The sequence below is a fragment of the Sphaerodactylus townsendi genome, linkage group LG12 (genome assembly GCF_021028975.2).
Source record: "Sphaerodactylus townsendi isolate TG3544 linkage group LG12, MPM_Stown_v2.3, whole genome shotgun sequence".
NCBI classification, from domain to species: Eukaryota; Metazoa; Chordata; class Lepidosauria; order Squamata; family Sphaerodactylidae; genus Sphaerodactylus; species Sphaerodactylus townsendi.
In genome coordinates, this window is record NC_059436.1 from 26885557 (window position 1) to 26902442 (window position 16886).

At 48.6% G+C, this 16886-nt stretch overlaps 1 protein-coding gene across 4 annotated transcripts in view; it reads right to left on the reverse strand.

Annotated features, from left to right (window-relative positions):
• Positions 1 to 16886, reverse strand: part of ANK1 (ankyrin 1) — a 179662-nt gene that overhangs the window by 14779 nt on the left and 147997 nt on the right. For all 4 annotated transcript variants that reach the window (XM_048511972.1, XM_048511973.1, XM_048511971.1 and 1 more), the window contains 10 exons: positions 16277 to 16373; positions 15609 to 15837; positions 13863 to 13988; positions 13656 to 13775; positions 12923 to 13007; positions 10019 to 10099; positions 9236 to 9367; positions 7659 to 7805; positions 2201 to 2590; positions 2036 to 2108 (listed from right to left, as the gene is read on the reverse strand). In XM_048511972.1, coding sequence (XP_048367929.1) covers positions 2036 to 2108; positions 2201 to 2590; positions 7659 to 7805; positions 9236 to 9367; positions 10019 to 10099; positions 12923 to 13007; positions 13656 to 13775; positions 13863 to 13988; positions 15609 to 15837; positions 16277 to 16373 — 1480 coding nt within the window. The remainder of the gene's footprint in view (positions 1 to 2035; positions 2109 to 2200; positions 2591 to 7658; positions 7806 to 9235; positions 9368 to 10018; positions 10100 to 12922; positions 13008 to 13655; positions 13776 to 13862; positions 13989 to 15608; positions 15838 to 16276; positions 16374 to 16886) is intronic.

Here is a 16886-nt window from a genome sequence, read left to right on the forward strand (position 1 = left end):
AGCTCCCCGCCCCCCAACTCCCGCAGTCTGGCCTGCATGGGGCAAAGATGGCAAAAAACCTTTATGTGGCCAAAAGCAGTAACTCCCGCCTAACAATGTGAGCCTCTTTGCCTTGTGAACTTCTGTCAATTTTGCTGCGTATCAACTGCCAAAAGATTTCCCTCAACAAATCCTTGGGATTATAGCTTGGGAATGGTTGACGTGAGCATCCCAGCAAACTAAATCACCCAGGCTTCTAGCCCTGTGGTGGTCTTCACTTTGTGGTTTGCAGTTTATCAACCGCAAAGCCACATTTATTTCTATCTCTGCCACGAGGCCTGCCCCTCAAGGAGGCTCACAGCTCACCCGTTTCCCAACTGGCAGCTGTTTCAAGGTGAGAATCACTAGCCAGCTGCAAACCTCACCAAGCATGGGCCTTGTTGACCTTCCTGAAATATGGGGCAGGTACCACATCATGGGAAGAACCACAAGTGGCATGTCAAAGAGCTACATGGGGGTCCCAAGCCACTGAGTTTCACTGATCTAGTGTAATGGTCCAACTGGAGAGATGTTCTTCCCTTCCACCACCACCCGCCCCCCCCCCCCACCACACACACACAGTAGACTGATCTGGGTAATAGAGATTTGACTTTTGCCTTCCATGACAAGCCCTACTAGGATTGCTGCTATGTTCTCTATGTTGGGGCAGCCCTTGAATACAGTCTAGGACAGTGGTGGCGAACCTTTGGCACTCCAGATGTTATGGACTACAATTCCCATCAGCCCCTGCCAGCATAGCCAATTGGCCATGCTGGCAGGGGCTGATGGGAATTGTAGTCCACAACATCTGGAGTGCCAAAGGTTCGCCACCACAGGTCTAGGAGCAGCAGTGGCTTAGTGGTTCAGAGCAGGTGTACTCTAATCTGGAGGAACCAAGTTTGATTCCCTGCTCTGCCGCCTGAGCTATGGAGGCTTATCTGGGGAATTCAGATTAGCCTTTACACTCCAACACATGCCAGCTGGGTGACCTTGGGCTAGTCACAGCCCTCTCAGCCCTACCTACCGCACAGGGTGTTTGTTGTGAGGTGGGAAGGGCAAGGAGATTGTAAGCCCCTTTGAGACTCCTAACAGGAAAGAAAGGGGGTGATATAAATCCAACTCTTCTTCTAGAAATGGCAGCTGATCATCCAGCCTTCAGGAGGCAAATACTCCCTTACCCTGAAATATCTTCCGCCACTGCCTGTATGAGATGGTTGCTTACTAGAGCATTTGCTCTCACCTGAACCTCCTTGTAGTCTTATGGCGGAAGAACACACTGTCTTGGAAAATACATGTTCCAAAATTAATGCCTCTGCCCACTAACTCCACCTGCACCTGCCAATTCTTGACTAAAAATAAGATCACTTCCACCCCCAGGTCACTTCCGGTTTTGAAGCTCAAATAGGGAGAAATCATTTAAAATGTTCAGGAAGGGACTGGGCAGGCGTAAATTCTTGCAAATTCTTTCCTGAAAGCGTGCCTCAATGCTTACATTCACTTCATGAAGTGAGTACAGTACTAGTACCCCATATTGGCTCAAAATATCTAACTCTTCTGGGAAACCCCTGCTCTTTGAGCTGCTACCTTTGGATTGAGCCAGGGGTTTTCTGTGATGGTGACACAGCCTCAGAATTCCCACCTGCAGGAGATCCAGGGCACAACTAGATATTACAACATCCATGGGTTGGCCCTGCGGATGCCACCATTTCACAGCTGAAGCTAGGCCACCTAAAATGCCACGAGAGCACGGTGGTACCAAGCGCTCTTGTCCCCTGCCCATGCCTTTCCGAGTGTTTTTAAATGGCCTGAGTTTTCCTCAGCAGTGTCCACAGGTCAGTCCAGTGCAACGTCTGTTTGTGCTCTCCCTGCACTTTGTCTTAGATGCTGATTTGGGGCACTCTCTCAACTTGTGTGCTTAAACTGGGTTTTACCCCTCCACCAACATCATCTGTTCCTCTTCCTGCCACTCCAAGCCTCCACCTCCTACCCCTGCTGACCCTGTAAGGTGATTCATTACCTGTCTTTGCCTTTGTCTATGACACGACTGACTGTGGGCGAATCCGTGATGCGGGCCTGCACCCTCTGCTGGCCTGAAATGAGAGAGACTTCACCATGGGAACCTGGACCCCCCGCGGCCCCGCCTGGTGCTCACCATCTGGCCTCCTCCCCTCTGACCTCTGACCTTCCTCCTGCTCTAGTGTGTCCATCAGGCCATTCATGGCGTCTGAATCCACTGTGTCGTCCTCAACCAGGTCCATGGAGCCCAGCGGGTCAGGGCCATGCGCATCCTCCAGGTGCTGCCCCGGGAACCGGCCTTCGCTCGTGGCATCCGAGTCCTCGGCCTTGCTGCACTCCAGGGAGGAGTCTTCGGCAGTCACCAGCGAGGGCGTGAGCCCCGAGGACCACACCTGCATGTCGGACATCTCCATGAGGGCGTCCTGCTCGGTGGCGGCCATGGGGATGGCATCCATGATGGCCACCTCACTCCAGTATTGGTCGACACGCAGCGGGGAGGGCAGTGCGTAATGCAGGGAGGCGGGGGAGAGCAGCTCATCCTGCAGCGAAGCGTAACCTGCATGGGCAGACAGAGGGCGACAGACTGACACGCTGGACTGAGGGCAGCACGCGCAGCCCCGGCCCTTGGGGTGGGGGGTAGGGGTGACCCACACATTTGTAAATTAAGAGATCCCAGTTCCAGTTTCCAAATGAATATAACCGGGGCGGGAGGGCAAAGCTAGCAAATAGAGTTTGCCCCAAGGAGGCATCAGTTTACAGAAAGGAACTGTCTATTCTGCATCATAACCCTGCTGGGCTAAAATCTAAACCGCTGCTTTCAAATGGGAACCAGAAGTGGGATTCATGTCTCTTTAGTCCCTTGCTCTGCGCCAGGGGTCTCCAACTTTGGCCCTCTAGATGTTCATGGACTATGATTCCCATCATCCCCTGCCAGCATGGGAACTGATGGGAATCATAATCCATGAACATCTGGAGGGCCACAGGTTGGAAACCCTTGCTCTACATTGCTCCGCAAAACCATTCTCCTGACATGGGCTTGGAAGGGACTAGAAACAAACTTCTGCTGCTTGGGGGCCAGTCAGGAAGTGCCTGGCGGGAGTGGAAAAAGGAAAATAAAACCTAACAATGAAACAAAACTCCACAATGTCTAATGTTTTCATACCGAAGGCTCACATTTTCTTTGCACCGCCCACCCTTGTGTATACTATTATGTGAATGCCTGGTTGTCATGAATGTGGAACAGAAGTGGAGGAGAGGCATTTGTAACACAAATAAGCATTCTGGCCATGGAAGGTTTTATATTTGCATTACAGAATGAACTGGTGGAAATAAATACTCCCCCCAAAGCTTTAAGCTTTGCGTATGAAAACTCCCTTTAAGACTTTGATATCAATAACCATTAAAAAGTCTTTCAGGTAGCAACCCCTGACATGTTTTAAACTATTATTTGTAAAATGTATTTATTTTTCTATTCAAATTACTCAAGGCCAACAATATTATTATTGGCGTCGTCATCATTACAGAACGTTTCTTTAGATCGTTTAAATTCTCTAACAAACTCCAAAGAATGACTTTTGGAGTGTGAAAGGTCTGACTTTTCTTTTTGATTTTATAGACTTCAGGATCAGCCAGACGATTTGTTTCACTGAATGATTTCTCTCCTCCGCCCATTTCCATTTCTCTCCTGCAGAATGGTTAAGAACTGGTATCTGCAGTTCTCCACTCTCTCCTGAATCCCTCATACTCTCTAAGAATTTTCCCCTGGCAGGGGCTGATGGGAATTGTAGTCCAGGAACATCTGGAGAGCCACAGGTTGCAGACCCCTGGCTACTGAGAAACCAAACCCAGAAATCTTGACTAAGGGCTCTCCAGGCAGAAAACAACCAGACATGACTGAGCATATCTACAATAGTTCTTAATGTTTACATTTTGATTTTAAAGCAGCTGTCGAGAGCTGCCAATTTGTTCAGAGCAGCCGTGGCCGGGGTGTTTGTGTGGGGGTGGGGGTTAGCCTTCTTCCCCCGAGCTATTCTCCTGATCATAAGATTCTGTCAGCTCCATGGGTGGATGGGGTATGGCAGCTTGGAGAGAATATATTTTTTTTAGGGAGGAAGCACATTTGCTGCCCCCTAGCAGCTGTTTTCGAACAAAAGCAGAAACATCCAGAGCTCTCTTCCATATGGCATAATTTTTGGCCCTTGCAGAGGTGCTTGTTAGTTTTATTCATCTTTTCTGACCCCAAACATTCTTCTGCAGGGTTGTCTAGAGGCCTGGGGAGAAACGCCCTGTCCCTTTAAATGGGGAGATTAAACTTTTCATAGCATCAGGTAGACATCATTTCCTGGTAAATAACATCCCGGTATACTTTTACTAAAGGAAGAGGACATTTTTTGTCCCTCCAGGTGAGTTGGCAACCTGGGGAATCAGTGGCTCGAGCCCTTGTGCTTTTATGAGACATGAGGCATAGGATATAAGAACCATGGCGCCTTACGCCCCTGCCTGGAACAGCGCTCCCAATTCCTCCCCTGTCCATCCCGTTGTTAGACTTGGGCTGAGTTAGTTCTGAGCATGATGCAACTCTCTGCTGCACTCTGCCTTCCCAAAGCATATTGCCAGCCCACTCCTTCACTGCACTCGCACCTAAAGCAAAACGCTACTCCTGGCCTGTCATTCTGGCAGCGGTTCTGGTCTGCCAGAGTTTGTTCACACCGATTGCTCAAAAAAGTTGCAATCGGTGGCCACTCCCCAAAGGGGTCTTGACCTTGGCAGCAAAAACAGCAGAAGGGTCGTCTGGCACTTCCTGTGACCAAAAACATCCATTGTTGCACCCAAAAGGGCTCCCACTGGAAACGCCTGGCTATTTGGCAAATACGAGTAAGGCACATTGTGGCTGCCAAGGGCACCCAGGTCACAAAGGGGAGAAAGCCTGAGATGGCAGGACCCCTGTTCGTAGCACAACCCCTGGCTGCATTCCTGCCAAAGGGCTCAGGTCTGGGAAGGGGAGGGAGAGATAAGGATAGCAAAGGATGGATGTGAGTGGATGTACTTATGCCTCCCATCCCAGGTTCAGTTACAGAGTGGGACAGAGACTGCAAAGTTCAAAGGCTCCCTGGTTTCCTCCCCCCTTTCCATCTGCACAGTTCCCAAGCTGATGTCACTGTTGCCTTTGCTCACGTCCATCCTTTGCTATGCGGACCTCTCCTTTCCCTTTGTTATCCTCACTGTCTCGAGATTGGGACTGTAAGCTCCTTGGGGCATAAAGCTCTGTAAAACACCTCTGAGTACGCACTGGTGACACTGAATAAACAAAACAGCCAAAGGTTCAGAGGGCAACCTCCTCCTCCCCCCCCCCCCCAGTGCACGGATGCAGTTAGAGTTAGGGCCACCTCTGCTCCATGCAGACTTTAGCAGAACTCATTGGGTGCCTGCAGGACTTTGCCTACTCAGCAATGCGGGGAGGGGCATTGGTGGGTGTTCCTTCCGGGAGCCAATCAGTCCAGGCAGGATTGGAAATTAGCAGGCTTGGGGAGCAGACCTTCTTGTTTCATCAGAGCAGCTGGGGGAGGGCAGGGAAAGGAAGCCAGGAAAGGGGCGGCAGCAAAGGGCAAAGGAGAGACAGTCAGCTGTGGCCGCTCAGAAAGGCATGCCAGGTCAGGTCAGGCGCATCATGCATTCGACAGCAAGGCAGAAGCTTTCAGATGACTCAGCTCAGACAAGAGAAAAAGACAGAGACAGTGGAGACAGGCAGTGGAGGAGAAAGAGGAGGAGGAGGAGGAGAGAGAGAGGTCAGGATGAGGCCAGAAGACAAAGGTGACAGGCACCTACTGGCCAGCCATCTCTGGAGGAACTTGCAACCCCCCATGGCTAGACAGCACGTGGAAGAGAGCGGACCATACTGGGAGTGGGAAGGGAAGGAGAGAAAGAGCCAGTGCACCTTGGGACACCTTTGTACACCACTCCAGACCACGGCGTTGCCCTGCCGAACCAGCGCCCACTAACCCACACAGAAATCTCTCGTACTGCAGGCATCCCTCTCCCAGAATCTACCACTGACCACAACAAGGCCACCTTCTGCCTCTTGGCCCAGCTCCTGCCCCCATCTCCACTCAAGCCCCTGTCAATGTCCATTGTCTGCACAGAGGGCCCCACTCAACACTCAAACTCACGTTCCTGTCCTGAAGAGTTCCCATGCTTTTCAAGGCACAGAGGCACAATTCCAGACAACTCAAGGGGGATGTGTTGTTTCATTAACCACAGAGGAAAAACAGGTTTGTTGGAACTTATTGCATTCCTTGTAATCTACTCTTTGCTGAACTCATGCGACTTCTCTGCATCTCACTCTATGTGCTTGCTCTCCGCTATCCATCAATACATGGATGGACACATCCTGGTCTCTGTTACCCCCTTTTCTCTTCCCACTCACACTTCTTTTTGGGCCTCCGTTTCTCAGCAACCTCTTTTCTACCTTTCCCCAACTCACTGTTCTTTCTGCCCCCACCATGTTACACCCCCTCCCCCAAGCCCCCTTCCACTTTGCACTCTGTGGCATAAGAACATAAGAACTAGCCTGCTGGATCAGACCAGAATCCATCTAGTCCAGGATGTGAAAGCAATGGCCTTCTGCGCACTCTTCCGTTTCTCTCTGTTCCACCACAGGCCTTTCTGCAATTTCCAGCTCAGCTTTCCCCACTTGCTTCTCTGACTCTTCTCCCTCCATTCCCCACCATTTCTTTCTTGGGCTTCTTGGTTTTGCCCTGCCCTTATCTCTGCTCTTCTTCGCTGAGCTCCAGGCCAACCGTACACAAGGCTTCCACTCTCCCAACAATTCGTACCACAAGAAAAGCTCAAGACAGCAGTTTGGCTGACTGCGACAGGAGGAACAACGCAGCCCCAGCGACACAGACACTCTCCCACCTCCAGTCTTGGGCAGGCCTTCTTGCATCATTTTGTTGGCATAAGAGCCACAGCATCATCGCTCCTTCCCAAGTAAATGCTCAGATTAACTGGCAGACCCAGCTACTGTATTGGTCAAAGGCCTTCACAGCCGGAATCACAAGGGTGTTGCGGATTTTCTGGGTCGTATGGCCGTGTTCCAGTAGCGTTCTCTCCTGACGTTTCACCTGCATCTGGGGCTGGCATCTTCAGAGGATCTGAAGATGCCAGCCATAGATGCAGGCAAAGCGTCAGGAGAGAATGCTACTGGAATACACGACCATACAACCCGGAAAGCCCATACTAGACAGCTTTTTCTAATGCAACTTCACTTGCACTTATCACCCTTCCCTTCCCTTTCTTCCTTATCAAACCACACCGCAGTACCTGATCACACCTCGGCATCCCACAACCTTGTGCATTTCGTCCATTCCGCCGAGCTGGGCAGTTCTGGCTGAGACTAGCAGAAGAAGGGGCTTCCAGCAGGGAAAGTTAGCAGGCAGTAGCTGGTGGCTGAGTGGATCTCAGGAACCAAAGAACAGGCTAGAGAGACAGCAGAGGTCCGGAAAGAGGGGCAGCCACGCTCACAAAGCCTGCTCAGGCCTAGCCTGCACACACAATTCCAGGATCAGTGGAACCGGCAAGGATCTGGCACGACTGAAATAGTTCAGCACGTCTGGGCAGCAACTCACCATTCATCTGGGAAGGTGACAGAGAGTAGTCCCTATGCGGGTAGCGTTTGTCACCTTTCAGACTGCGGCTCTGCCGTACAGAGCCTTCCAGCATGTTGATGATCTCACCACGGTCAATGTTACGCAGAGCTGTGTATAAGTTCTCTACTGCAGAAACGGAAAGAGGGAGACACATTACCCATACAAAGAAGACTCCTGGACTAAAAGTAGAAATTCTGATCAGTAACAAGGAGTAGCACAACAAATACACTTTGTATAGCTATATAAGTGCAAGCTCTAGGATTGACTACCAGAATGTGTCTTTTGTGGGCTGCCCTTGACAGCACCCAACGGTGCAAAATGCTATTGCCTGCTTTCTGGAGGGTGAAGGGAGTTGGGGACATATTTAAAAGTACTAAAAGCAACCAGCAGTGGGGCTGGCCTCTTACTAATTTCTGCGCCACTTCACAGTGCCTGGATTGGCCTCTGGTTTTGGTCAGCTTCTACCTGGCTTTCCTTTTTTCAAGGAGGCATCATATTTTGAATCAAGCAAGGGCAGAAAAGCATCCTCTGTGTTTGCATACAAAGTCCCTGGGGAAGGATCAGACTACAGTTGAGACTGACATGGAGTAACATAAGCTACACATGTGGATGGAACTTCTCTTCAACAGCCTGCCTTTCTACTCTGTGGCTGCTAAAGGGTAGTAACATTAACTAACATAAATGTCTTTATCTTAAAGTTTCTTTGAAATCCTTTTTTTCTTAGTTGAAAAAACCCCCAAATAAAATAATGGACAAGAAGGAGGAGGAGTTTGGATTTATACCCCACCATTCTCTCCTGTAAGGAGACTCAAGGCAGCTTACAAACTCCTTCCAGTGTGGTGCAGTGATTAACAGCAGGTACACTCTAATCTGGAGAACCGGGTTTGATTCCCGGCTCTGCCACTTGAGCTGTGGAAGCTTATCTGGTGAACTAGATTAGCTTGTGCACTCCAACACATGCCAGCTGGGGGACCTTGGGCTAGTCACAGTTCTTTGGAGCTCTCAGCCCCACCCACCTCTCAGGGTGGTTGTTGTGGGGGGGAGGAGGGAAAGGAGATTGTAAGCTCTTTTGAGTATCCTTACAGGAGAGAAAAGGAGAATGTAAATCCAAAGCTCTTCTTCTCTCTTCTCCCCACTACAGATACCTGTAAGGTAGGTGGGACTGAGAGAGTTCTGAACAAACTGTGACTAGCCCAAGGTCACTCAGCAGGAATGTCAGAGTGCGAAAACACATCTGGTTCACCAGATTTGAATCCGCCGCTCATGTGGAGGAGTGGGGAATCAAACTCAGTCCCCCAGATTAGAGTCCACCTGCTCTTAACCACTACACCACAGTGGTTCTCTAAAAAAAAAAATCTCAATTTACCACAGAACACATGAAGGGGGTGCAAAGGGCATCAGTGAGGGAGTTTCCACTTAAGAGGGGAGGGCGGGTTGGCTGCTTCCCAACAAATGCTATGGGTTAATTGGGGACCTTGTGAAGGTAAAGCCCTGTGGCATCTGTCAGGCCAAACAGCTCAAGCCCATGTGCCCGCAGTGATTTCCTTAACACTCACTGTTGGCGTTCTGCCCACCACGGCTGGTCCAAAGGTTCAGTAGAGCCATGCTCTGCTCAAGCAGAGAGTTGGGGTTCTCCACACGGATCCTGTTGATGTCATCAACCCCAAACTGTAGTTCCCGGGCCAGTTCTGGAGAGAGTTGGGGAGAAGGCCAGGAACACACAACAGAGGGTTAGTCACACACATCAATTCCCTGCACACACAACACTTGGCCTATTTCTCCACCGCTAAGACTGCTCCTCTGAGCAACCCCAGGACTTTTTTGGGAGGGCCAGGCATGTGAAAGATTGAACCAGCTGGGGAGCACAATAACCAAGATGCATTTTTTAAAATCTATCCATACCTTGCCTACCAAACTACAACTGGAACAGATTTGCAAATACAATCTGAAACAGCACATGAGATAAACTCATAGAAGATGAGACAAATCAGAACCGAACAAAATATTGAGCGTTCAACACTGTGACATGCAGCAGGACAAAAAGACTGTTCTGCTGAGCAAACTGAAGAAGCTGAGACAGGCAAGTAAGCTCCCTGCCTGACCAGTCCAGACCTGTCTTACTGCCTTTTAATCATAGAGGCTGAAATGCATATTAAGACTCCCTTGGTGTGCCTGAAACCCTTTTTTGGCGTCTGGGCATACACAGTCCTTGGGTATTATGCTAGGCAAAGCCCCAGCAAGTTTCCCAGCCCAGATTTTGAAAAAGCAGCCTCTACAGTCCAATATGGCTTATCCTACCATGTCCCAGTAAGGCCCTTCCCCACCAGCGTGGCACTCACCTGCCCAACTGAGGCCCAGGTGCTCTGCGATGAAGGCCATTTTCATGTCAGTTTTGTCTTTCTCAGTGCTGCTCAATGAGCCTGGGGAGGGCACAAAAGACTCATAATGACTCACAGCCAGAGGAGGCGGGTCACTGCTGGAAGCTTAAATAGCGGGAAGGTTGTCTGTGCATCCAGGGTACTTCCAAGACCACTTTTCTGTCTTTAAAAGATGCTAAAGGTTGCTGATTTCACCCAGGAGAAGGGCAAGAAGGAAACTTTTCCTTCACACAACACCTTCTGTCATCTTCACTGCCCTGCTCTACCCTCAATACTTGGAGATCTTCCACTATTTCAGTTGATCTCCAGGTGATCAAGATCAGTTTCCCTGGATAAAATGGCTGCTTTGGAGGGTGGACTCTACGGCATCATATCCTGCTGAGGTCAGTGGTGGGATCCAAAAATTTTAATAACAGGTTCCGATGGTGGTGGGATTCAAACAGTGGCGCTGCCGCACACACGTACCTCCAGTCCCTATTGGGCAGGGAGGTTGCTTTAGTAACCCCTTCTCGGCACTCAGAAAAAATTAGTAACCACTTCTAGAGAAGTGGTGAGAACTGGTTGGATCCCACCTCTGGCTGAGGTCCATCCCTTCTTTAACACCCGCCCCCCGCCCAGAGATCTACTAGTACTTCCCAACCTAGGGCTGGAAACCATAACCCTCCAGCACAGCTTAATTTGGAACTCAGACCTTCTACCTGTTTCAGCCAGGCCTTGTCTATGATAGGAAGACATGAGAAGGAAAGTGTCTCTTCTGATCACCAAGAAAAACCAGATTTTAAGGTTGCCAACTCTGGCTTGGGAAATTCCTGGAGATTTGGGGCAATGTCTGGGGAGGGCAAAGTTTAGGTAGGGGAGGAAGCTCAGCAGCGACGAAGTTGCCATTTCCTCCAGAAGAACTGATCTCTGTAGCATGAAGGTCAGGAGGACACCTCGCCTGGAGGATGGCAAGCCTCCTGATTTATACATGCAGGAGAAAATAGTGGTAAGAATGGATGCGGCAGAAGCATCAATGCTTTGGACTGCTCTCCTACACAAGAGAATCCCTTGCAAACAGAAAACCAGCACAGCAAGAACAGAGAGGCAACCAGAACCTTTCGCCTGCTGTACTAGTTTTGTATTTGCATTGAGTTTTTGTTTTCAATGCAAACGCACATTCAGACCTGGAGTCCATCACCTGCAGCCCAGAGCAGTGGCCCACTCTGCCATCCTGTTCTCCGGGATGTATAAATCAGGTTGAAGCTATCCAAGTAAGCTTAGCTAGCTCACACCAAGACTGAAGAAAAAAAATCTAATTACCAAATCCCTGGACAATATCACTTAGATGCGTTTCACTGATTCCCCACATTAAAATGTCAACACAACACACAGACCTCTTGACATCTCTATTTGGAACCCTTACACTTAAATTTAGAAAATCAGTATAATGGGGCGGGGGGGAACAGAGTTAGCACCTCTCCTCCCACATATTCCACACGCAGGAGATCTGAATGTTCTCCCAGAACCAAAACTTCCCACATGTGAAAAGCTACCCTGTCAGTGGGAATAAATACCAGTGAGAGGTAAACCTAACCTTTAAAAAAGGGGGGAAAGTAGGGAATCTTTGAAACAGTCATGTCCACCTGCTGAGGTGCAGTACAAGGATTTATTAGATTTTCTCCTGCTTTTCTTTTAAAGAGTTCAAGGTAATGAGCAAGCTTTTCCCTCCCTTCATCTTCTCTGCACAACAATCCTGTGAAGTGGACTAGGCAGAGAGTGACTGGCCCAAGATCACTGAGTGGAGCTTTGAGTCCCAGTTTTACTCTGACAAGACACCACTTTGCCTGGGAAGTTGGGCCAGATAGCATCTGGAACTGGCAAAACTGCCTGTCAGTATTCCAGAGCTCTTCTTTGCTCCATACCGGCTTCTGGAAAATCTGGCTGGCTCCTCAGCATTTACCAACATTGTTTGAGCACTACAGTAAAGGTTATCTTGCGGCATGTTGCATCATCTCCTCCTTCCTCAGTATCCTCCCTATCCAAGGTTGTTGTCCTGATTTTTGATGTCTTGCCTGGCATGGTGCCATTAGGGGGGTCAGCTGGCCTTGGCCCTGGTTCACCAAGAGAGGTGGGGGCCATACAGAGAATCAGAGAAGTGTTTGAGACAAAGGGCCTTCTGGTTAAATAAATAGGCCTACTCTCCTCTTCCCTTCTCATGAGGTCCAAATCACACATGACATTAGGGGTCTATGTACTCTACAGGCAGGCGATGAAAAGAAGCGCGTTGCTCTCAGCCGCTTCCCTCTTTATTAACTCTACAGGCAGGGCCAACCCAAATGTTTTGTTTTTGGCATCCTAAGCAAATTTCTTCTTTTGTTCCATGACTGTTTTTTTCCACCCATCGTCCTGCGGACTCCAGCAGCAGGTCGGCTCCTGTCCCTGCCAGCTTTCCCATCCATGCTACTGGGCAATGGCCATGAAGCAGCGGCAGTGAAGAGTGCAGGCACTTGGGCAGGCAGGTGAAGAAAGACACATTAAAGACAGGAGGCACCTCTTGCTATTTTGGTGTCCCTCAACATATGGTGCCCTTGACAATTGCTTGGGTCTGCCTCACGGTTAGCTCGGCACTGCCTACAGGCACCTGTTTTATTCCCTTCACCATAAGCTTCAAGCAGCCAAGACGGGGACTTCCAGTTGGAGAAACCATGGTTTGGGGGAAAGTCAAAGCTTTGCTGCCCCAGCTCTGCCCAAGCTGCACTTTGACATTCAGTTACACATCTTGGGATATAAACAGGGGTCTCCAGCATCACATATAGTTTTTACTCAAAAAACATGCTGCATGCAGTCCCCAGCAAGATGCTGCTTGCTGTTCCGGAAGCCTCTTACCCAGGGTGCTGTCACTGAGAAGGCTGTATCTCTCGCGCAGGGCTAACGGGGTCAACGTTCTCCTTCGCTCCTCACTGGCAGAACTCTGAGGATGAAAAAGTCAGGCAATGGTGACTCTCTAATCAATCAGGGGAGAGGAAGACAGCCTGAGTCAGATATCCAGTATCTCTCTCAGAACGGACACAGCCAACCATCCAAAAAACAACAACAGAGAAACCTCTCCCATCTCCGCTTCCAGTCTGGGAAAATTCCAGGGAAGGTTACCTAACAATGTGTGGAACCTGAGAATTTTTGGGGTGGCAGCTCAAGTTTATTGTGTTCTGCATTCTTCCATAATATGCAGCTTAACTCACTTGCTTGAGTCATCCCCCGTGGTCATTCCGTGGCACTGCCCTGAAGCATTTGTGGCCCACTTTAATCTGAACAAATCTGATTAACCCAGGAATGTGCACATTTTACTCTGTGCTAAGATTTGTAGTCAGCAAAAGCAATTTTGAAGTATGATAGATTTACTGTAAAGCACAGTGTTTCTGGTAAAGCTGGATTAAAAATGTGTGTGCAGGTTAAGTGCTATCAAGTTGCTTCCAAATTACAGTGACCCTTTGACTCAATTACCACCAACATCCTATTATTAGAAGCCTATCCATCTGCGCTGAGTGTCAAGGGAAGCCAGCAAAATGTTAACGAGCAATTAAAAGGGGAGGGAGAGGGAACAGGCCCAAGTGCCACTCACCTTAGAGCAGGGCGGCATCGTGACGTTTAAGTGACAGAGGACATGCTGCAGCTCCTCATACTTCATGGCCTTGCGTAGGAAAGACAATGAGCCACTTGCTTCCCGACTGCTATCCCGCACCTACAGCCCCGGAACACAGAGGAGTCAAAGATGCTGCTGGACCCCAGAGGCTCAAAACCAGCCTGAAGCTCTGCTCCAAAACCTCACCTTGACTGGGATGATGAGGCGGTTCTCCCGGAATGACTGGAACTGGAAGCTGCGCTGTTGGGTCGCCTTCTTAATGGGGACTAGGTTCCCCGAGAGCTCCATGTGAAGCGGCATCCCCTCTACCACCTGTGGAAGTGGCTATAAGCTTAGTACTCCGGGCAGCTTCTGTCAATTGCTATTATTATTGTGGCTTCACTGTGTTAATTACACTTTAATTACACTTTGTTGCCCCTCCAAAACAATTCTGCCAAAAATGGAGTAAGTGCAGCATCATAAAAGTAGTAAAAGTAGGATATATTATAAAGGCAGCATTCCCAATTCTGACTCCTCCTTCTAGGCAGATGCAAGCCAGATGGAAAAAAATTAATTCCCAAACCTGTCCAGGTGTCCAGCAAAGAGTAACTTTCACTGACATGTGTGGAGTCAATCAATCGGACAAAAGTGTGAATGCTGCTGCATGCAGTTTCAAACAGAGGCCAGAGAATCACTGAAATCGTGGGAGGAAATCTATATGGGGTAAAGAACATGACCTGAACCGCCTAAGGAGATGTTACAGTGCAACTGACAATTAAGTATCAGTTTGTGCAAAGGTTCTACTGTTTTAAAGTGTTCTTTCATTTTGTCTACCTTGTTTGGCAAATGACTTTCTTTTCCACCCATTCATTCCTGCCCCCAATATGAGAGATACATCATGGTGTGTATTTTTGTTCAACTTTCACATCCACTGATGTACTCCAAAATCCCACAAACCCTGGGATGTGGCTATTTAATCACGTGGGGGTGGAAATTGCCCCTATACCCCTCCTCCTTCCCCCCAGGTCCATACACTGACTTCAAGACCTGGTGCAAAAAAAAGTTGTTTGGTCATGGTGGGGGAGGGCGGCCGCCCATACCCGGGGACGGGGACAGGGATGGAAAACTCAGGTTTGTGCACCGGGCTACATTTTCCCTTGATTCACCTCTGCTCTACTCCCTGATGAACCTAACTGATCACTACATCTTCTGAGACCCTGCTTTGGGTGCCTCTGCCAGTTGAGGTTAGCTGGTTGGCAACCTGAAAGAGGGCCTTTTCGGCTGTCTCACCAGGATTGTGAAATGCCTTTCCTAAGTCTACCCTCTTCTTTGCCAGGAAGCAAAGGCTTTTTTGTTTCATCTGGCATTCTCTCACAATCGCCTTCCCTGCTTTGTGTTTTTAATTGACATCTTAATGTGGACTGGTTTTCTGTTTTTATAAATAGGTATATTACATATAGGAATCTTTCTGGGATATTACATCTACACATAATTCTGGTTTGTTACTCCTTTTATATGTTTTTATGCTGCTCTATTTTCAGTTGTCTGCTGCCTTGGTGGCCCTCATTAGGCTGAAAGGTTATAATAAATATAAATCTTCTAAATAGCAACAACAACAACAACAACAACAACAACAACAAATAAATAAATAAATAAAAAGAAAAACAAAGGAGACGTGCATACACACCACAGGCAATGATGCTGCTATAACAATGGTGGTGAACCTATGGCACTCCAGATGTTCATGGAGTACAATTCCCAGCAGCCCCTGCCAGCAGGGCCAATTGGCCATGCTGGCAGGGGCTGTTGGGAACTGTACTCCATGAACATCTGGAGTGCCATAGGTTCACCACCACTGTGCTATAATAACTGGAGTTGCCCAAGAGGATGAAAGGCAAACAGAGAAGAACAGGGCAGCTAAGCAGAAAGATCCTGGCCACAGAAAACAGCTACCTCAATATCTCGGCTGCGTGCCACTTCCATGAAGTTTTCATGCTGCTCGAGAGTCTTGTCCACCTTATCATCGGTCATGCAGTAGCAGCGCAGGCGACCCTCCCGCGCATCGTTCATCTTGGCAAACACCACAAACTTGGCCATGTAGGGCACAGCTGCCAGCTCCTTGTACAGCAAGGTAGCAAAGTGGACTGCTTCAGCTGTGCGAGGGCAATCCGCCAGCCAGAACCTGGGCAGGACAGGACATTAGCAGATCGAACTGAGCACAGGCAGACATTCAGGTTACAGAACTGCAATGGCCTAGGCAGCATCAATGGAGTTATCTCATTTTAAAATCTTCATCAATGGGGTTATTTAAAAATCTTCATGGTAGAAAAGCAACTTGACTGTGACCATCTGTGAAGTTTGTAGTGGAGTGGAGACTTGAAGTCAAGTTTCTACAGTGGACTCCTGTCGCTTCTATATCATGTTGGCTTCTACTATCAACTATGGAGATTACAGGAAGGTAACCTTCACACCTAACGCCTCTTGGTACAGTACCTCCTGCTGCTGGTATTTCTGCAGGTCATAGCATTATGTTGGTCCCTCAGCCGAGTATGGCCTAGTCATTGATGGGAACAGTGGATAGCACCCAATAGGTCAAGCACTCTGAAGGTGCTTTAGCTCACCTGGCAGACACGTTGGTGGTGAAATTTGCACACTCATTGGCATAGACAAGTTTTGTGGTCCCAGTGATGTCCTCCCATTGTGCTGGGGCAGTTCCTCCTGAGACAGAGAAGGAAGACATGCCTAACAAGTTTAGACTAGTGAAGCACTTTCATTCTAAAAATAAAAATGTCCTCTGTAAATTTGAGTTTTGAAAAAAAAAACAGCTAAACAAGTATGAAGCAGAAATTGGTTGTATGTGGTACTAACTCCCCATGATATCCACCAAGAAACCTCCCCCTCCCCAAACTATTTTTTTTAATTTAGAAAATGTGTATGCCACCTCTCCAGAGGACCCGCCTGGTTTGAACTCAAATCTTCCTGGGGTGGCTTAAAAAATGATGAGAAAACCAAAGGACAGCTCCAATCACAGAGATTAAAAAATCAGCAAAAGGCCAGATATGCAAATGAAGAATATTTTATTTCTCAGGTTATAAAAAAATTCCTGTGTGTTCCCCAAAAAAGTTTCTTCAAGGGAATCAGTTTGTCCTTCAATGTTTTTACAGCAAGAAAGCAAATATTCATCATTTGCACCACAGGATTGTGGCTTACAAATTCAAGCATAACAAAAAC